Source organism: Hyperolius riggenbachi, chromosome 10, assembly GCF_040937935.1.
Source record: "Hyperolius riggenbachi isolate aHypRig1 chromosome 10, aHypRig1.pri, whole genome shotgun sequence".
Classification (NCBI taxonomy): domain Eukaryota; kingdom Metazoa; phylum Chordata; class Amphibia; order Anura; family Hyperoliidae; genus Hyperolius; species Hyperolius riggenbachi.
Genome location: NC_090655.1, coordinates 259441926 through 259463926, shown reverse-complemented (window position 1 = coordinate 259463926; position 22001 = coordinate 259441926). Strand labels below are relative to the sequence as shown.

Below are 22001 nucleotides of genomic sequence, written 5' to 3'. Positions count from 1 at the left end.
GACAGAGTCCGAGATGTCCGGGGCTGTCTCCGGACTTCTCGGGATTCTTCAGAGCCACCAAACTCTCATAACCCGGCAGTTGCAAGATGAGGACAGGGGCCACATCATGGAGCAGTACAAGTCCCACATCACTTCACTGCAATGTGAGCTCGACGCTGTACATGGGCACTACAGGGACGAGCTTAAAATGATGCATGAGATGCACAGAGGAGAAATCGACCAACTGCGTGCGCAGCATCATCAGTCGGTGGGCCAGCTGCAGAACATGATGCAGCAAATGCACCAACAAAGCAAGGAACTACTGAAATTGCAGGCACACCCGTGTTTTCACACTGTGATGTCTCTAATACCATATTTGGAAAAGGTGCCTTCCCAAAACATGATGGCGTGCCATTCCACTTTGCTGGAGGTGATCAAACAACACATGGACACGCCATTATTGCAACCACCAATTTTTAGACCCCCACAACCAACAGCGGTGCCCACCTGGCAATCATCACAGATGTACACCGGCTACAGAGGCAGTCAATATGGGCCACCGCTGTCAGGGTCCAGCTCATCCACGACCAGCACCCAAGAGAGTCCAGATTTCCAGGCAGCAACTCCCACCTTTTCTAGTAGTGGTGCCGATACAATTTGAAAAAAAAAGTCAGATTGTTCCTGGACATGCTCCTCTGAATACCTCCGATCCTCGGAGGAAGGATACCATCACAGGGCTTTTTAGCCCAACCTTTTCCCTGCCCCATCTCCTTCAACCAAGGTTCAGAGGTGTTCAGATGACCATGTCAGGGAACTTTTGTTTTTGCTGGACTTGAACTGTAGGGCCTGGTGTCCCCGAAAGACACTACCTGGGTCACAACCTTGTGCCTGTTGCACTGCACCTGTAGTCCTGCACCTGTGCCTTTGATTCCTCTTGTTCCTTACTTTGTTGTTCCTAATCACTTGCACAAGACCCTTGGAGCCATGGGTGAAGGACACCTTGACTGGTCGGTGAGAGGCCTAGCCTTTTCACTGACCTGTGTCCTTCATCCATGGCTCAGAGGGTCATGTGCCAGTGGTTAGGTTTTTAAAGCACTTCAATTTTAGGGCCTGGTGTCCCCGAAAGACACTACCTGGGTCACAACCTTGTGCCTGTTGCACTGCACCTGTAGTCCTGCTCCTCTGCCATCGGTTCCTCTTGCTCCTCACTTTGTTCTTGTTCCTAATCACTTGCACAAGACCCTTGAAACCACGGATGAAGGACACCTTGACTGGTCGGTGAGAGGCCTAGCCTTTTCACTGACCTGTGTCCTTCATCCATGGCTCAGAGGGTCATGTGCCAGTGGTTAGGTTTTTAAAGCACTTCAATTTATTAGGGCCTGGTGTCCCTGAAAGACACTACCTGGGTCACAACCTTGTGCCTGTTGCACTGCACCTGTAGTCCTGCTCCTCTGCCATCGGTTCCTCTTGCTCCTCACTTTGTTCTTGTTCCTAATCACTTGCACAAGACCCTTGGAGCCATGGATGAAGGACACCTTGACTGGTCGGTGAGAGGCCTAGCCTTTTCACTGACCTGTGTCCTTCATCCATGGCTCAGAGGGTCATGTGCCAGTGGTTAGGTTTTTGAAGCACTTCAATTTATTAGGGCCTGGTGTCCCCGAAACACACTACCTGGGTCACAACCTTGTGCCTGTTGCACTGCACCTGTAGTCATGCACCTCTGCCATCGGTTCCTCTTGCTCCTCACTTTGTTCTTGTTCCTAATCACTTGCACAAGACCCTTGGAGCCATGGATGAAGGACACCTTGACTGGTCGGTGAGAGGCCTAGCCTTTTCACTGACCTGTGTCCTTCATCCATGGCTCAGAGGGTCATGTGCCAGTGGTTAGGTTTTTGAAGCACTTTAATATTAGGGACTGGTGTCCCCGAAAGACACTTGGGCAGCTATGCCCTGCAACTCTTCCAGCACAAAGTTGGTGGTTGGTGTTCCTTAAAACTGACCGGGCTATACCATAGATATGTTATTTTTTTGTCTTCCATGTTGGAAGAATGTTTCCATGTTGGAAAGTGGTTGTTTTTGCAATAAAAAAATTTGTTTTTACATACCTCAGTGTGATGAGTAGTTGTTCTTGTGGTGTGACTGCTCTCCTGAACGTGGTATCCTTCTTCCTAAGGTCATCCTTCACCATCTCCAAAAGGGTATCAAACCTGTCAGGAGATGGAAAGGAAGAAGCTGTAAAGTATGTTGTGGGACAAGGTGTTGAGTGGAGGATGGGGGAGGTGTGGTTACAGAGGTTTGGGAGTGTTGTGGAGGGTGGGGGTGTAGTGTATAGCTAGGTATACAGGGGTGTGGGGGTCAGGGTGGTGTGTTTAGCTAGGTATACAGGGATGAGGTGTTGTGGGGGTGAGGGTGGGGTGTTTAGGAATGGTGGGGGTTGGTGTATTTAGGCCTATATACTTACAGGGGAATAGACATCCGAGTGTAGCTGTAGAACTTCTGTGGGTGTCGTCTGAGGTCCCGGTAGAGGGCCTGGAACTCTCCCTTCCTCTGCCTCCTGGCTAGTAGAGGGTGCACCCACCATCTCCTGCGAGGAGCACGCCTTCTCCCCACATAGTAGTAGGTAAACAACAGGAAGGAGAGAATTCCCAGGTAATAAGCGTAAAAAATGACTGGATCCATGGTCCCAACTGCTGTCTCTGTATCCAAGGATGGTCTCCACACGTCCAGCTGTCTCCAACAATGACCCCAGAGCTTCTGCTGACCTCCCAGAACCCCAGGTATTTATACAGGTTGTTATCTCTTTAAGAATCCGGATCCGGACCGCAACCGTGTTCATACCGCACGGAAACCGTATGCAACCGGACCGGATCCGGACCGGATCCGGACAGGAACCGTACGGTTCAGGTCCGATCCGGCTCCGGTGCGGTCCGGACATCCGGTGCGGTTTTCGCAAAACCGCAAGTGTGAACGGGGCCTTACAATTAAAAATATAAAACATGAACTCAGGCAAGTTCTATCTCAGGTTAGTACTATATATACCCATGTTTATCTCCTCATGTCACCTCCATTCAGCTTTACCAAACCAATAAACTGAGTAGCATGAAAGTGTCCTCAGGACTCTGTGTTGAAATATTTCTATGAGCACTTTGCAAGAGACAAAAATAAAAACATTGTAAAAGACCACTTATGGCCAAAACATTTCCCACACTCAACACAAATATATAACAAGCAGTGATTTCCAAACAACAACATTTCCCATACACAACACATGCTTAGGGCTTGTCACCAGTGTGATATCTCTCATGACTGACAAGGCTTTCTTTACGCCTAAAACATTTCCCACACTCAGCACAAGAATAGGGTTTCTCACCAGTGTGAGACTTCTCATGTCTGACAAGCTGTGATTTCTGTACAAAACATTTCCCACACTCAGCACATGAATAGGGCTTCTCACCAGTGTGAGATCTCTCATGACTGACAAGCTGTGATTTCTCTACAAAACATTTCCCACACTCAGCACATGAATAGGGCTTCTCACCAGTGTGAGACATCTCATGCCTGACAAGATGTGATTTACGTGCAAAACATTTCCCACACTCAGCACATGAGAAGGGTTTCTCACCAGTGTGAGACATCTCATGCCTGACAAGATTTGTTATCTGTACAAAACATTTCCCACACTCAGAGCATGAATAAGGCTTCTCGCCAGTGTGAGATCTCTTATGTTTGATAAGGATTGATTTAGAGCCAAAACATTTTCCACACTCAGGACATGTATAGGGCTTCTCACCAGTGTGAGATCTCTCATGATGTATAAAGCCATCTTTAGATGCAAAACATTTCCCACAGTCTATACATGAATAGGGCTTCTCACCAGTGTGAGATCTCTCATGATGTATAAAGCCATCTTTAGATGCAAAACATTTCCCACAGTCTATACATGAATAGGGCTTCTCACCAGTGTGAGATCTCTCATGAATAACAAGAACTGATTTTTGAATAAAACATTTCCCACACTCAGCACAGGAAAAGGGCTTATCACCAGTGTGAGATCTCTCATGTCTGACAAGCAGTGATTTCTGAACAAAACATTTCCCACACTCATCACATGAAAAGGGCTTCTCACCAGTGTGAGATCTCTTGTGTGTGACAAGATGTGATATCTGTATAAAACATTTCCCACACTCAGCACATGAATAGGGCTTCTCACCAGTGTGAGATCTCTCATGCCTGACAAGATGTGATTTCCGAACAAAACATTTCCCACACTCAGAACATGAATAGGGCTTCACACCAGTGTGAGATGTCTGATGTCTAACCAGATGTGATAGCTGTACAAAACATTTCCCACACTCGGCACATGAATAGGGCTTCTCGCCACTGTGAGTTCTCTCATGTTTGATAAGGTTTGATTTAGAGCCAAAACATTTTCCACACTCAGCACATGAATAGGGCTTCTCACCAGTGTGAGATCTCTCATGAAGTAATAGGCCTTCTTTAGATGCAAAACATTTCCCACAGTCTATACATGAATAGGGCTTCTCACCAGTGTGAGATCTCTCATGAATAACAAGAACTGATTTTTGAATAAAACATTTCCCACACTCAGCACAGGAAAAGGGCTTCTCACCAGTGTGAGATCTCTTGTGTATGACAAGATGCGATATCTGTACAAAGCATTTCCCACACTCAGCACATGAATAGGGCTTCTCACCAGTGTGAGATCTCTCATGTCTGACAAGATGTGATTTCCGAACAAAACATTTCCCACACTCAGCACATGAATAGGGCTTCTCTCCAGTGTGAGATCTCTCATGTCTGGCAAGATGCGATATCTGAACAAAACATTTCCCACACATGGAACAGGAATAAGACCCTCCAGCAGGGGGAGAGCTGTGCTGGGTATGAGGCCCCTCAGGGTTAGACAGGTGAGGGGAGTCTGGGGGAAAATTTGGGGTAACCAGGATATCTGCAGGAGACTCTTGTCCAGTGACATCATCATCCGTTGTACAGTCTGTGGATACAGAGAGACGAGTCTCTGAGAGGTTCCTGATGCCGGGACTCCACCCTGCAAATAGAGAAACATCATCACTTCATGTTAGAGAATTCTGAGAGGAGGAACAATTATCATTAGCGATGGTCAGTGAGCTGCTAAGAATTCCAAGTTGAGGCAAAGTTTATGCAGTTTGAAAATGGACCAGATGAAGCAGATGCAGAATTTTGCATATAATTAGCATACAATTTGCACCAGCTAAGAGCTAGGCCTGGAAACCACTGGCAGCAATTTTCTAAGCACTTGTGATTTGTGAAGCTCTTGCTAATGTAATGCTATGGGGGATAAAACAACAAATCCCATCCCTCACGTGTGATCACACACATAGTATTACATTATCAAGGGCTTCTCAAATCACAAGTGCTTAGTGGGTCCCAGGCCTTACAGTAACAGTAAGAGCTGCGTAGGTGACCCCCACTGTGTTTTCACTTCACAATGATGTTTGAGCGGCTTTACAATGTTTTTATCCTAATTGAATTAAATATTATGTTTTATTACTAATTTTCCTCTAATTAAAGTTATATACGTAGATCCATATTAATAAGGTGTGTGTATAGAGGAAGTTAGACACTCAGACGACAGTACTGAGGTCACCACAAGGTGCCATTTCCCTGCTGTGGCACCTACTGTGAGCTGGGAAGTGTAAGCGATGGGGGTGATGGATGTCACATGGGTGCCCACAAGAGAGGAACAGAAGGAGGAGCAAACAGAGGGAGAGACAGAGCCTTGGAAAGGGAGGATAAGAGTGAGAAGCAGGGAGAGGTTGCAGGGGACAGGAGGCAAACAGGAAAGTGTGAAGTCACCTGGGGTCAGCCACACACAATGCCCAGTCACTCCTACCGGTACCAGAGCATCAGTACAAGGCTCTGCAGTGTGGGCTTATTTCTGTGTGTCTGCCTGATACAGTACAGAAGCCATCTGCATCCTGTGTCACAAGAGACACGTGGAAAGAAGAACAACTTCAATCAGTATATAATTTTTATTTAGGTAGCACAACGTCGTAGTGGTTAGCGCTGTCGCCTTGCAGCACTGGGTCCCTGGTTCAAATCCCAGCCAGTTCAACATCTGCAAGGAGTTTGTATGTTCTCCCCGTGGCTGCATGGGTTTCCTCCGGGCACCCCAAAAACATACAGATGTGTTAATTAGTTTCTCCCTAAATTGGCCCTAGACTACAATACATGTACTGTACAAAACATACATAAACATATGACTATGGTAGGGATTAGATTGTGAGCCCCTCTGAGGCACAGTTAGTGACAAGACAATATATACTCTGTACAGCGCTGCGGAAGATGATGGCGCTATATAAATACTAAATAATCATAATAATAAAAAAAAAAATAATAATAATAATGTAGATGAGGATTGGGAAGATGCCCTTGATGCTGTGAAAAGGTATCCCCCTATGTTCATGGTAGAATCATGCAATTATATATTCTCCAGCAGGCCTACCTGACCCCGAACAGGCTAGTTAAATATAACTCCATGGCCACTGATGTCTGTCCCAAATATCTCCCGCACCCCCCTTTTTTCATCTTATTAAGGATTACCCCATGATAATAGATGACTGGAAACAACTTACAAAATTCTTGCATGACAAGGTTCCCTATGAACGCTGATCCAATTGTATGCATTTTGGGTGTCATACATGATGAGGGTTTGGCAACTCCCCGTAAATCCTTTTTGTCAGGAGTGCTGATCATGGCCAGGCAAGAGGCGGCAAGCAGATAGATGGCTTGTGCCCTCGCCACTAACCTTTCAAAACTGGGTTAAAAGAGTAGACAGCTCATTTCCTTATAAAAAAAAAAACGAGTGTGTGTAGATAGGAGGCCATCAAGAACTCTAGTATGGGATAGATGGAAGGAGCGCCAATGATACCCCAAAACACAGGTTGTGTATTTCACCTGCCAGCCTATGGGATGCCTCTGCTAGCTCTCAGCCTGACATACCTGACGGACTGACATCCCACTGCTATGCTAATGACACCCAACTATATCTTTCCTTCAAGCCTGGGGTGACAGACCCAACTCCCAACAATAAACACCTGCCTAGCTGAACTACAGCAATGGATGAGTGACAACTGGCTGAGACTAAATGCAGATAAAACTTAAGTCCTTCTAATCGGAGGGAAGCGAATGACAACAAAAACAACTTCTCCTGAAGTCTTCACCACTGGGAATAGGAGGCACAGATCTACACAGCTCTGAGCATGTGCGTAGCCTGGGAGTTCTAATTGATGGGGATTTAAACTTCAGAACCCACATCTCTGCTGTGGTAAAATCATCCTATTTTCACTTGAAGAACATTGCAAAAATCAAGCACTTCATCCCCACAGATCTGCCAACCTTAGTTCATGCCTTCCTTACATCCCGACTGGACTAGTGCAATGTTCTCTACACCAGCCTTCCAAAAAAAGGACTTGTACTGCCTACAGCTGATACAGAATACTGCTGCCAGACTGTTAACCAACCCCATCACTGCCACATAACACCAGTCCTGCACTCCCTTCACTGGCTACCTATAGAATGGAGGGACCTATTCCAGATTGGCCTACTGACATTTAAATCACTACATAATCTGGCCCTGGATATATGAAAGAAATGTTACAGCTGTGTAGCAATCCCCGCAATCTCAGATCCACATGTTCTAATAATCTAGTCATACCCAGAGTTCACCTGGAAACTTGTGGTTCCAGAGCCTTCTGTCATGCTGCTCCTACATTATAGAAATCCTTACCTCAGCAGATCAGGACAGCTCCATCTCTGGACGTGTTTCAATCCAGACTGAAAACCCACCTGTTTAGTCTGGCATTTGCAGAAATATAATTTCTGTTGTGTCAATACTTCATCCTACTGCCAATTTCTGAATCTGAGAGAGCCTAAGCGCTTTGCATGCTATGGGAGAAAAGCTCTATAGAAATGTTATTATTATTATTGTTATTGTTAGCTTTCAGTATGTAAGTACCTTGTAATCATGGTTAGCATGCTTCCCAGCTGGCAATAGATTATTTCATGCATAGCAGACACAATCCCCTTTCCAGTAATGCCAAGATACCAGCCTGTTGCTGTCTAGCAGATTTTTTTTTTATATCTTCTAACATGTGACAAACTGGCTAACATGCTTAATTGAACTGTGTACGTTTTTATGTTTTTAGCCCCACAAATGGATTTGATTTGTGTATACCTGTGTATGACTGTACACACCTTTTTTATTTCACTTAATAAAACTTTATTGTAAAAAAAAAAAATATATATATATATATATATATATATCAGCATTTACCTGCCTAAACATTTTAAATTGCTGCCACTGACTGAGAGGCTTGACAAATTTGGGATTACCTGCCTAATACATTTGTGGTTGCAGCCACTGTCTGAGATGCCTGAAAAATTGGGCATTTACCTGCCTAAATATTTTTTTTAGGCCTCTCAGACAGTGGCTGCCACTAAAAATGTTTAGGCAGGTAAATAGTATGGCTTATTTAACATTTCCTGAAATAAACGCAGCATGGATCTCACAGGGATGCAGCACGGGCGTGTAATTCCCATTCCTCATGCAACTCAAGTGTCCGCCAAATCAGGCGCCGATGTTCACTTTAATACAAAATAGCAGCAAGCCAGGGCCAAAGGAGAAAATGGGGCACCCGGGTACAACACCCTTCTCCAGGCCTTATTAATACAGGGGTATCTACAAATACACATGGTAAGTGTCTGCAAACCACGCTGCCTACTGCACTCACCACGTTTCAGCCCACGTTTAACATCTATTTTCAAAACTGTGTTTTACATACACTCTGCACAGGATTCCTGTGTATTAAAGTGACACTGAAACGAAACAAAACCTATGAGATAACGAATTGTATGTGTAGTACGGATAATTAATAGTACATTAGTAGCAAAGAAAAGAGTATCATCATTTTATTTTTAGTTATATAGCTTTTCTCTAAAGAGAGTCTGAAGCCTTTCAAAATACCTGTTTTTATGCTGCAGGCCTCTTCATCATCATAGCTCAAGCTGATTCGCCGTGGGGACGCGGCAGAACAAGGTCTTAATCCCCCTGAAATAGCCGGGGAAAGATTTGGGGCTCCTTCCGGGTAGAGACAGAGCTTTGTGCAGTAGCTCTGCATCTACTCGCATCAATCTGCACTGATCGCCGCCTCTCCCCGCCCCTCTCAGTCTTCTTTCACTGAGAGGGGGGGAGAGGCGGAGAACAGTGCAGACTGACTGTACTGGAGGCAGAGCTACAGCGCAAAGCTCCGCCTCTCCCCGTTCCTCTCAGTCTTCTATCACTGAGAGGGGAGAGGTGGCGATCAGCCAGACTGACTGTACTGGAGGCAGAGCTACAGCGCAAAGCTCCGCCTCTCACCGTTCCTCTCAGTCTTCTTTCACTGAGAGGGGAGAGGTGGCGATCAGCCAGACTGACTGTACTGGAGGCAGAGCTCAGTGCAGTAGCTCTGCATCTACTCGCATCAATCTGCACTGATCTCCGCCTCTCCCCGCCCCTCTCAGTCTTCTATCACTGAGAGGGGAGAGGCAGCGATCAGAGCAGACTGACTGTACTGGAGGCAGAGCTACAGCGCAAAGCTCCGCCTCTACCCGCCCCTCTCAGTCTTCTTTCACTGAGAGGGGAGAGGCGGCGATCAGCGCAAACTGACTGTACTGGAGGCAGAGCTACAGCGCAAAGCTCCGCCTCTCCCCGCCCCTCTCAGTCTTCTTTCACTGAGAGGGGAGAGGCGGCGATCAGCCAGACTGACTGTACTGGAGGCAGAGCTACAGCACAAAGCTCCGCCTCTCCCCGCCCCTCTCAGTCTTCTATCACTGAGAGGGGAGAGGCGGAGATCAGCCAGACTGACTGTACTGGAGGCAGAGCCACAGTGCAAAGCTCCGCCTCTCCCCGCCCCTCTCAGTCTTCTCTCACTGAGAGGGGAGAGGCGGCGATCAGCCAGACTGACTGTACTGGAGGCAGAGCTACAGCGCAAAGCTCCGCCTCTCTCAGTCTTCTTTCACTGAGAGGGGAGAGGTGGCGATCAGCGCGGACTGACTGTACTGGAGGCAGAGCTACAGCGCAAAGCTCCGCCTCTCCCCGCCTCTCTCAGTCTTCTTTCACTGAGAGGGGAGAGGCGGCGATCAGCGCGGACTGACTGTACTGGAGGCAGAGCTACAGCGCAAAGCTCCACCTCTCCCCGCCTCTCTCAGTCTTCTTTCACTGAGAGGGGAGAGGCAGCGATCAGCCAGACTGACTGTACTGGAGGCAGAGCTACAGCGCAAAGCTCCGCCTCCCTGGCAGCACAATCCGCGACATGGAAAGCCGTGGAATTTTGCTCCGGGATTTGGGGGGTATAAGGCCCTCGTTCTGCTGAGACCCTGCGGTGAATCAGCTGGGGTTATATTGATGAAGAAGCCTGCAGCATAAAAAGAGGTATTTTGAAAGGCTTCAGTCTCTCTTTATAACATTGCATCGTTCTGTCATATTTGCAATTACAAACCACACTCTGTATTTCAAACTATAAAACAAAGCGGAGCTAATGATCCTCTGAACTCCCCGGCAGTAAAACCTAATCTGAAGCTGTGTCTCGCTTTCTATTTGATGTATAAGTGCCTCAGAAAACAGGACTGTATTTCACCCAGTTTGTCGGAGAGCTCTCAGCAGCTCTTCTGCATAGATAACAACTGAAGTTTCTTAACTCATCCTGTACTGAAAACAATAGGAGACTCTATTCTTTGCTACTAATGTTCTATTTATTTGCTGTACTACACATACAATTCATTATATCATATGATTATTTTCATTTCAGATCCTCTTTAACTACCATTGAACATCAGCACATTCTATTAGTGATTATCCAGTCATTGCAGCAATTGCAGCTAGTGACTTACATTCACCCGCACAAAGGGAAAAGCAATCTGACCTGCATCATCCTGCATAAGATTTACACTAAATGTGCTACGACTACAAACTGCTAAACTACTTTCAAGCACATTTAATGGTTGATGATTATTTCACAGAAGCCTGCAGAGCTTATTAGCAGGTTAAATGCATCATTTTGTTTATAAGTAGGTTAATGACATATTTTTGCTTTTCATGATTTGCTATTTTTGCACACTTTTTCAGGACCCTCCCAGTTCATTTTGTCACTGCAGTGAGTGGAGGTGTCCGTGGTCTGAATGCGTGAGTGACTGTAGTTAGGTACCGATATATACTATTGTCTATTTATTCATGTATTCTTGTTACTGCACATTTTATTTTGATGAATTGCTACATAGCGGTGTTTTAAATGCACTTAGCACTTTTTTGATTATTACACGATATTGTTTATCTTTGTAAGAGAGGTGGATACTCTTATTTTCAAATTAGCTGCTGTTAAATGTACTATTTACTGGTGCAACACTGATCCAGGGCTGTGGAGTAGTTACAAAAATCCATCGACTCCGACTCCTCAGTTTAGGATTCCACCGACTCCGACTCCTCGACTCCGACTCCTCTAATTTGCATATTAAAATCTTGTTGATTGAAAGTATGTAACATGAAATTCGTCTCTTAACTGCCAACGCTTAGGAATTTTAAAATTCATCTGAAGTGAGAAGGATATGGAGACTGCCATATTTTTTCCCTTTAGTCATAGACTAAAACTAGTCCTTGGTAAGATTACTTGTAAAAGGTACAGACTGGAACAAAGAACATCTATCAGGCCCTAGGCAATGTAACTGTGGGTACATGTAAGAGTGATGTGCAGGTACTCTGCAGGGGAATGAGGAGATTCTTCCTCTATTACACATTCTTCATGCACAATCTGAACAAGGTTTATGGGTGACAGACAACACCTCTCTGTTCAATGTGCACAACATTCTCAGTGGATTCCCTGCAGCTCTGTGGGGAGTGCATATGTAGAGTATAGTACTACTGTGTACCAAAGTAAACCTGAGACAGATGAAATTAAAGTTTTATACATACCTGGGGCTTCCTCCAGCCCCCTTCAGGCTAATCAGTCCCTCGCTGTCCTCTTTCGCCACCTGGATCTTCTGCTATGAGTCCAGGTACTTGAGCCAGTCTGGCGTAGTGCGCATGCACACACTCCGCTGCCGGGGGCGTACTACACCTGTGCAGAATGCTCCTGGCTGTGGAAGCGGCACGTAGCCAGACTGCTCTGACTGGCTGAATTACCGGGACTCATAGCAGAAGTTCCAGGTGGTGAAGGAGGACAACGAGGGACTGATTAGCCTGAAGGGGGCTGGAGAAAGCCCCAGGTATGTATAACACTCTTCTTTTCATCCGTCTCAGGTACCCTTTAATTTGTAGTCACCAAACCAAATTTTAACAACATATCAATTTATTTGATTTTATGAGCAAAGAGAGTACATTTGCATAAACCAGCATCAATGCAGAATTATTTCCATCTCATTGACCATCTCTATTAGTGACACGGCTACACATCAGGCTTTATTCTTACAGCATAGACGTTATTTAGTATATATAAGAGATTCCTGTGTACACATCATATACACTGTACAGTCACAATCAGATGTGTATATCTGACTTTAAATATGTATATCTGACTTTAAAAATACGGGGACTGCTTTATTGAAGCAGCACAAATAACTAATTCTTGTTCTTTGTTCCGGTCTGTACCCTTTACAAGTACTCTTATAAAGGACTAGTTTTAGTCTAAAGGGAATAAATATAGTAGTCTCCATATCCTTCTCACTTCAGTTGTCTTGTAAAATTCCTAAGCGTTGGCAGTTAAGAGACAAATTTCACGTTACATACTGTTAATCAACACAATTGTAATATGCAAATTAGAGGAGTCGGAGTCGAGGAGTCGGAGGAATCCTAAACTAAGGAGTCAGAGTCGGTAAATTTTTGGACTGACTCCACAGCCCTGGTATACACCCTGTATACAGTCTGTGTGTATGATCTATCTGCCTGGTCCTGCTGTGCTCTCTGTCACAGGCTCTGCTTCATGCCCATGCAGCTTAGCCACTACTTTAACTAGCCTGTCTGCCTAGTGCTTCAGGCTTAACAGTGGCAGTTGCAGAGTAGTCATTGTAGCTGCAGGGGTTAAGTGTAGTGTAGCTGGGAATGGGGGCAGAAGGTGTTAAGCTGGATCTAGACGGAGCGATCCGGCGGCTCGATTAGCCGCCGGATCGCCTCTGCCCCATCCCCGCCGCGTCCCCACGTGCATCAGATTCGACCCCCCCTCGTCCCCACCGGCGCCGCTTATCTTCTGCTCGATTCCCTGCCATTGTCCGCTCGTGGGGAACAAGCAGGGAATCGGCGGCGGCGAAATCGGACCTGTCGGAACTTATCAATCGAGCCGCATAAGCAGCTCGATTGATAAGACACATCGCGGTGTCTAGAGCGAGCATTAGAGTAGTGCATTGTAGCATAGCTGGTGGGCATCAGGAGTTAGCTTAGTGTGTTATTGATGGGAATCAGAGGTTAGCATTGTGCAGTGGAGTTTAATTGGTGGGGCATCAAGATTCAAGTTAGCATAGTGTAGTGTATTGGTGGATCATCAGGTGTTAGCAGAGTGTAGTTGGGGCAATGTGAACTTAGTGCTAAAGCTTGATTTGAAGAAAATCGTGAAAAAAAATCGAAATCGCAATTTTTGAGAGAATTTTTTTTCCCCTAAAATCGTGCAGCCCTAACAAGTAACTAATTTTGATTGGTTTATTTCATTTTTGTGGACTAAGCACAGCTATTACTGTATGTATAAATTATTTATGATGACTATTATCTGAGAAATAGAACATTTTATCATATTTTCTATTTTAATTTCAGTTTAAATTCATTAGGAGTCGGAGTTGGTGCATTTTTTCCCGAATCCGACTCCAGGCACCCAAAATTGCCCCGACTCCGACTCCACAGCCCTGCACTGATCCTTGCATTCTAACTCCTAATATGGCTAGTCTGTGAGCAGTGACACAGTCATAATAACCAACAAGATATTCAACATTTAATATTGATTACTCACCTGTTCTGCCCTCTGAATATGGGGTTTTCTCTATATTTGTCCTCATCATGTCACCCGGCTCCATAGACTGCTGATCACTCCTCACATACGTCTCTTCATCTTCCTCTTTATATGTCCCCATCATGTCACCCTCCTCCATAGACTGCTGATCATCCTTCACATATGTCATGTCTTCTTCCTCCTTAATGGTCCCCATCATGTCTCCCTTCTCCATGGACTGCTGATCATCCTTCACATATGTCATGTCTTCTTCCTCCTTAATGGTCCCCATCATGTCTCCCTTCTCCATAGACTGCTGACCACTCCTCACATACTTTTCTTCTTCTTCTTTGATTATCCTCATCATGTAACCCACCACCATAGACTGCTGATCACTCCTCACATACTTCTCTTCTTCCTCTTTAATTATCCTCATCATGTCACGCTCCTCCATAGACTGCTGATCACTCCTCACATACTTCTTTCTCTTTGTCTGTTCTCATCATGTGTTTCTCTTCTACAGACTGCAGAACACTCCTCGGATACCTTCTCTTGTTTTTTGAGCTCAGAACTCAGTTCTGAAATGGATAACAAATTAAAGCTGTAAGATATTAGCAGTAATAAACAGAGCACAGGAAAGAACATAATTTGCTCGGGGTGATAATATCCCATAAGCTGTGGTCTCCTGCACATTCAGTACCACAGTCCTCTCTCCCAGTGTGCCTTGCTCATCATCTGGTGCTTCTCTCCTCCTCTCCATGCACACATTCCTGGGAGGTTACAGCAGTGCCGGCAGCGGTAAATGGATGAGGATGTGAGGAGAGAACAGCTGGAGACAGATGAAGATAGGAGCAGAGGCCTGCAGCTAATTAGCTACAAATGATCATTACTTATGGCTCTGGCACCTAATGAACTAGGCAGAGGGAACTGCAGCTCCATATCCTGACCTCACCTGTCCATCACCTACTAACCCCAAACCCTCCAAGAGCAACAAACCTCCCAACTGGGACAGTGCCAATACCAAGACCAAAGCAGCAGAGGCCACCCAACCCCTCCCCAGCTGCAGCCTCCATCTTTTCTGCCTGTCCTACCAGCTAAGCCCCTTGTTACCTGGCTCCACCCCCTAGCTTTGACTCACCAGCCATCATCTTTCTGCATACTCCAACCTCTCCCACTGCGGGACCACCCAACACCAGTGGCTCCTGACTGCACATTGGCTTCTCTCCATCAGAGATACAATGGATATGGTCATCCGGTGGCACTGTCTGAACTGCTGCAACTGGACACAATGGACAGAACCTGCTCCATCAGAACATCCCTACCCTGAGACCTCCACTGACCCACAACAACTGTATTGCACAACATATTATTGATCAAATCAAGGAGCAAAAGGTTGCCGGCACTACAAAACCTGTAGCCGTGTCACTGGGAATGGGGATGGACAGATGTTCTAAAGGCCACCTTGATACTATAACAGATACTACGTGCTCATGACTAATTAGCGAAAAATACACATAGGATCAGCATCAAAAAAGAAAAACAGTTCAATCAGGCACTGCAGTGGTTACTGTTTTAATGGTGTTTCAGATTGTGGATAAAATCACCATTGTTATATCAAAATTGTGACATTCAAAAAGGTAGGTGCAAAACATCATCATCTGTAGAAAAAATCGTCATGTGCAAACATATTGTGCATTCAAATAGTTGCAAGAGGAGGATGTCCTACCATATCAAAAGGTGGCGGTGGTGGGTGCAGGGCTCTTCCGAGTGGATCAGCCTCGGAAGAAGCACCGCCGTGCGAAACGGCGTTAGGCTACCGATTTTGCCCTGCACCCACCACCGCCACCTTTTGATATAGTAGGACATCCTCCTCTTGCAACTATTTGAATGCACAAGATGTTTGCACATGACGATTTTTTCTACAGATGATGATGTTTTGCACCTACCTTTTTGAATGTCACAATTTTGATATAACAATGGTGATTTTATCCACAATCTGAAACACCATTAAAACAGTAACCACTGCAGTGCCTGATTCAACTGTTTTTCTTTTTTGATGCACAACATATTATTGGCTGCCGGCCTTAGTGACTGTTGCTATGAACAGCTGCTGGGAAAAGCTATCAGGGAAAATGTCCTCCTTCACAGGGAAGAGAAACAGGCCGGCCTCCCATAACGGCTGGGATAAACATACAACTCCTGTGACTGCAGTAATAAGCACAGGTCCTGAGGAAGCGCTCCTATGTAGAGTGCGAAACAGCTGTTGATGATCTGTTACATGCTTGCCCCTTTCTCTTCTGGCTGACTGTCGTCTAGTTTGTCTGCACCGATTTTAAATGCATTTCAATAAAGGTCTTTTTTTACTGGATGTGCCCGGCCGCTCCTATCTCTACAGTATCTAACTTGGTGGAACTATTTTGGGCCTTGAGCACTCCGGAGTGACCCAGGCTAGTTGTCCTGTGCACCTCGTTTTCTACCTATCTTACAGATGATAACAGGTGTATTTAGCTGCATAATTTATAGCATAAGAAGTAATAGAAATCCAGAGATAAGGTAATGCAGAGAGTGTGCATATGTGTGAGGCACCAGCTGGAGGTGGCAGCTGCTCCACGAAGATCTTATGGGCTCAGTATTCCATGGCATACAGGATCAGCCAGTCACAGCTCCACTCCACACTATTCACAGATTATATTCCTCTCTATGTCTCCATCCCTGAGGGGCAATTATCTAACCTAGTCCAATATATAGATACTTTGTATCATTCTCAGGAATAAAGGCCTACTACCCTAAAGTAAAATTCTACTACTCCCTTCAAGGCGTACATTTAAAAGCACCACATGTTAAAATGGGTGCAATGTTCCCTCCACACCTCTACCTAATACTAACCCTTCACCCTACGTACACCTAATTAGAGTTGGGCGAACTGTTAGCGCAACTGCAGCCGAACTGTTCGGCTGCCCAACCTGTCATGTGGCTGTGGCTCTTACTACTTCCGGGTCGCAATGACCCGGAGTAGTACGTCTGCGCTGGCCCGGCGGAGCGCGTCCTAGATTGCGCTCCCGTTGCCGGGCACTCTCTGCGCATGTGTGTGACGTCATGAGTGACGTCACACACATGCGCAGAGAGTGCCCGGCAACAGGAGCGCGATCTAGGACGCGCTCTGCCGGGCCAGCGCAGACGTACTACTCCAGGTCATTGCGACCCGGAAGTAGTAAGAGCCACAGCCACATGACAGGTTGGGCAGCCGAACAGTTCGGCTGCAGTTGCGCTAACAGTTCGCCCAACTCTACACCTAATACTAACCTCCCTCTACCTATGCATAACACTAACTCCACCCCCCACATAACACTAACATCCCCTCTACTTATGCCTAACACCAACCTCCCCCCTACCTACACCTAATGCTAACTCCCTTCCTACACCTAACACTAACCTCCCCCTACCTACACCTAACACTAACCTCCCCCTTCCTACACCTAACACTAACCTCTTCCTACCTACACCTAACACCAACCTCCCCCCTACCTACACCTAAAACTAACCTCCCTCTACTGACACCTAACACTAACCTCCCTCTACCTACACCTAACACTAACCCGCCCCCCACACCTTACACTAACTCTTCCCCCCCACCTTCCCTCAACAACACCAACCTCTCCCATACCTACACCTAACACTAACCTCCTCTTCCCTACACCCAACACTAACCCCCCACCCCATTACTTACACCTAACACTAACCTTCCCCTATGCCTAACACTAACCTCCTCCTCCCTACACCTAACACTAACCTCCCCCCACCTAAACCTAACACCAACCTCTCCCTATCTACACCTAACACTAACCTCCCCCCACCTAAACCTAACACTAACCTCTCCCTATCTATACCTAACACTAACCTCCCCTATCAACATCTAACACTATACTCCCCCCTACTTACACCTAACATTAACCTCCTCTCTACACCTAACACTAGCCTTCTCCATGCCTACACCTAAAACTAACTTCCCCCTACATACACCTAACACTAACTTCCCCCTACCTACACCTAACACTAACTTCTCCTTACACCTAACACTAACCTCCTCCTCTATACACCTAACACCGACTAACATTCCCCCTACTTACGCCTAACACAAGAGAGCTGTGAAATGGCTGACTGTATGAATGTATATCATGTATAGTCACCTAACACCAATCTCCCCCCCCCCCCCATACCTACACCCAACACTAACCCCCCCCCCCCCCCATACCTACACCTAACACTAACCTTCCCCTACGCCTAACACTAACCTCCTCCTCCCTACACCTAACACTAACTTCCCCCCACCTAAACTTAAACTGTGATACAGCTGACTGTATGCATGTATATCATGTATAGTCAATATGTATATTACAGTCTGATACATTTTCAATAAGAGGTAATAGAATACTGGGTTGTTTACAAGGTAAGCAGAAGAAGTGAGAACCACAGGAGGTTTTGACGCCCTCGTGTCTCTCTCCTAGTGTGAGTGAAGGGCAATGGTTAAGGTACATGGGAAATGCCAGCACTGGAGGGACATGGCTATATTCCATATACATCTTCTCTTGTCTCTGTGATGTGAATTATTACTAGGAAGGTGAGATGCCAGCACTGGAGGGACATGGCTATATACCATATACCTCTTCTCTTGTCTAAGTGATGTGAGTGAATTATTACTAGGAAGGTGAGATGCCAGCAATGGAGGGACATGGCTACATTCCATATACATCTTCTCTTGTCTCTGTGATGTGACTTAATTATTACGAGGAAGGTGAGATGCTGGCACTGGAGGGACATGGCTATATTCCATATACATCTTCTCTTGTCTCTGTGATGTGACTGAATTATTACTAGGAAGGTGAGATGCCAGACATAATCTATGGCACGTGTAGGGGAGTCACTAGACAACTGTCAAACAAGTCTCAGTAGTTATAAAAGTCTCTTGTATGGCAATTACTTCAAGGGGGATGATAAGGATAGTGACAGGTGTACTATCACCTCCTCTGTAACAAAGTATGTCCATCCCGACCTCTGCTCTGCTCAATTTATAACAACAATCACACAATTACCTCTTCCAGTCGTGTCTTCTCTCCATCTCCTGCAACTTCTCTTCCTGCTGTTACATCATTTCCTGTCAAGAAAAAAAATGTATGACCTAGTCCACAAGTCAATAAAAAGACTAAGTTCACCTCAAGCGAGTGCCCGAGGGAAGGCAGGTTGAATGATGCAACAGTAACACCTATAAAATTTAAGAACAGCCACCACTCTTCAGAACTTTATGTCAAAAAATACTTTATTAGTAGAAACATTCCCAAAACCCCTCTGAATATCCCAACCCCCTAAAACCAAAAAGGACACGGGCATCCAAAACAGGAGTACTCAAACAACAATCACACAATTCCATGTTCCAGCCGTGTGTTCCCTCCATCTCCTGCAACTTCTCTTCCTGCTGTTACATCATTTCCTGTCTTTGGCTTAATTTCCTTCTTTCTGTGCGTTCCACCTGGAAGTGAGGATTTGTCCATCTTGTGGTGAGTAGGCTAACTGCAGCCACTGGTTGTGCAATCATTGTAATGATTGTAAGTCCCCCGATAATTGTAGGCCGATTTTCAGGCCTCCAGCAGCTGATAAGAGCTGGGTGGTCTGCCTGTCCAGTCATCAATGAGCAGAGATGGGCATTGACTGCTGTCTGAATTGAATGTCAGCAGGGGATCCCTGTCCCTCCCCACAGAGTCCAGCTACGTCATAGAGAGAGTGTTTCGTCACAGTAGAAGTCATCTTGCTGCTGTTGCCTAGCAACCCGCTGTACACACAGCCGTGCCACAACTTGTCTGTAAGAGCTTCGAGCAGGCGGGTCGCTGTTTGCTAAAGAGGAGGAGAAGGCTGAGGTGACCGGGAAGATGCTAGAGCAGGAGGGAGAGGGCAGAGGAATGGTGCGTCAGGGAGAGTGCAGAGGAATGCGCCCTCTAGGGTAAGCGCTGAGAGGCTGCAGCCAGTCTGCCTCGTCCCGTCCCGGTGTCCCTGAATAGGAGTAATAAGTCAGTAAATGGTGAGTCAGGGCTGGTGATGTTTTCCAAGAGAGGAAGCCTAGATGTGATGGGGATACAGTAGCAGGATGACCCAGCAAAGTGATCAGTATAGTGGGGTGGCGACACTAGGCGCCTCTGTACTGGTGTCTCTGCGATCCCCGGCCGTGTAGCATGATGAGTTTCCCCGGCCGGCCGGGCGGCCATGAAGTGAATTGTAGGAGGTGGGGGGTAGCAGAGAGGTAGGCATGTGAGGCCGTGAGTATGGGACAGCCAATGGGCTTGAGAGAGGCGTGTCGGAGGAGAGATCGCAGATGGAAAAAAAAAAGTGAAGTGCAAATGTTCAAAAAAAGTTAAGCGGTGCGACGTTTTCGTCGCACCAGTCGAACCAGGCTGTAGTGTGATAAAAGCGAGCAGTGTGCCCACAACGTCCCATCATGCTGCCCTAATGGGCAGTAGTCGCAGAAGGGACATCTTGTACAATCGGCAAGGCAGGGTACTGGCCATTGTGGTATAGTGCTGCCATCTTATGGACAATTTCTGTGCTGCATTATATACATTATTACATTGTGTATGGATGGAAATGTGTGTTGCTCCATTTTTTTCTGGATGGCGGAATACAGGATAGCAGAATAGCTTGTTTGGACCATGACATTTTTTCAACATTCAACTGTCAAAATATAAGAGGAAGAAATATCATTACATTTAAGGTGACCGAAAAAAGGGGAATATGATCTTCAAAATATTCAAACTTAATATAGTTCAAGAAAAAGAAAAATCATGATGACATCTTATACAAATCAACGCATACAAACAATATGTACACACAACATATGGATTTTTCTACAACAACAACCGCTAGTGTAACATCAACATTCTGTGCTATTCTTACCACAAATTATGGACCTTCTACTATTGCTTATTATAATATAGATGATTCCACCATGATTTCTTACATATTATAATAGCAATTCCGTCTGTTATTACAAACCTTAAATATGGTCAAATAACAAAAAAACAATATGGTACCAAGGTAGAAAACCGTAAAACTGACAAAAGCATGAGAAAAACAGAGTAGAGATGGCTCAAACCTCCGATTTCAGGTTCCCGAACCTCCAACGCCAACTTACGCAAAAGTTCGGGTTTGCGCGAACTTTGCAAACCGCAATAGACTTTAATGAGCAGGCCAACTTTCAAAACTACAAACACTAATTATGGCCACAAACGTGATGGAAAAAGGATGTTTCAAGGGGCCTAACACCTTTAGGGGGGCATGGCGGAGTGGGATACACGCCAAAAGTCCCGGGGAAAATTACGGATTTGAGGCACAGCAGGGTTTTAAGGGCACAAATCACATTGCATTGCTAAATTGGAGGCATAAAGTGCTGCAAAACACCTTGCGTGTGTATACATCAATCAGGTAGTGTAATTAGTGTACTGCTTCACACAAGCTGGAGCAAGTTGACCCCATTGATGTTAGTTAGAGGACACTGCCCCACCCCTTTCCCCCCCAATTCACCCTACCCAACTACATGGCTTCCAACTGTCCCTCTTTTGGCTACCCTGTCCCTCTTTCATCCTAATTTGTCCCTCTTTCAGGACTGATTTACAGATCTATGTGAATAAATGTATTACTCAATTGAAAAATGTGTTTCATTGACTTTATTCCATATTTTAAAGTGTCAATGCGAAGTAAAATGAACCAAGATAGAAAGGACCAGTTTGGTTTGAATTTCCTTAGAATTTTAAACAATCTTAATTTTCTTATGAAAACTTTATGGTATGCAGTAGCGTTGTGACGGGGGAACGACCCGCACCAGGTGGGGTGACCCCAGCCGCCCTAGAGGGGGTGAGCTGTAATGGAGGGGAGAGCCGCAGCCAGTGGCGTCGCTAGGGGCTTACAAGTGGGGCCAGTGCCCCTGATCTGAGCAGAGGTGCCTGTGATATGGGGGACCGGAGTGCCCACCGGCAG

General features: G+C 45.8%; 1 protein-coding gene across 1 annotated transcript; it reads right to left on the bottom strand.

Moving 5' to 3' along the window:
- Window positions 1-3003: 3003 nt before the first annotated feature.
- On the bottom strand, window positions 3004-20221 carry LOC137535343 (zinc finger protein 420-like). Its single transcript, XM_068257170.1, has 4 exons — window positions 19362-20221; window positions 19073-19119; window positions 14004-14560; window positions 3004-5047 (listed from the first exon to the last, which is right to left on the bottom strand). Exons 3-4 carry the CDS (start codon window positions 14434-14436, stop codon window positions 3252-3254), a joined length of 2229 nt encoding a protein of 742 aa, XP_068113271.1. The 5' UTR covers window positions 14437-14560; window positions 19073-19119; window positions 19362-20221; the 3' UTR covers window positions 3004-3251.
- Between the last annotated feature and the right edge of the window lie 1780 nt (window positions 20222-22001).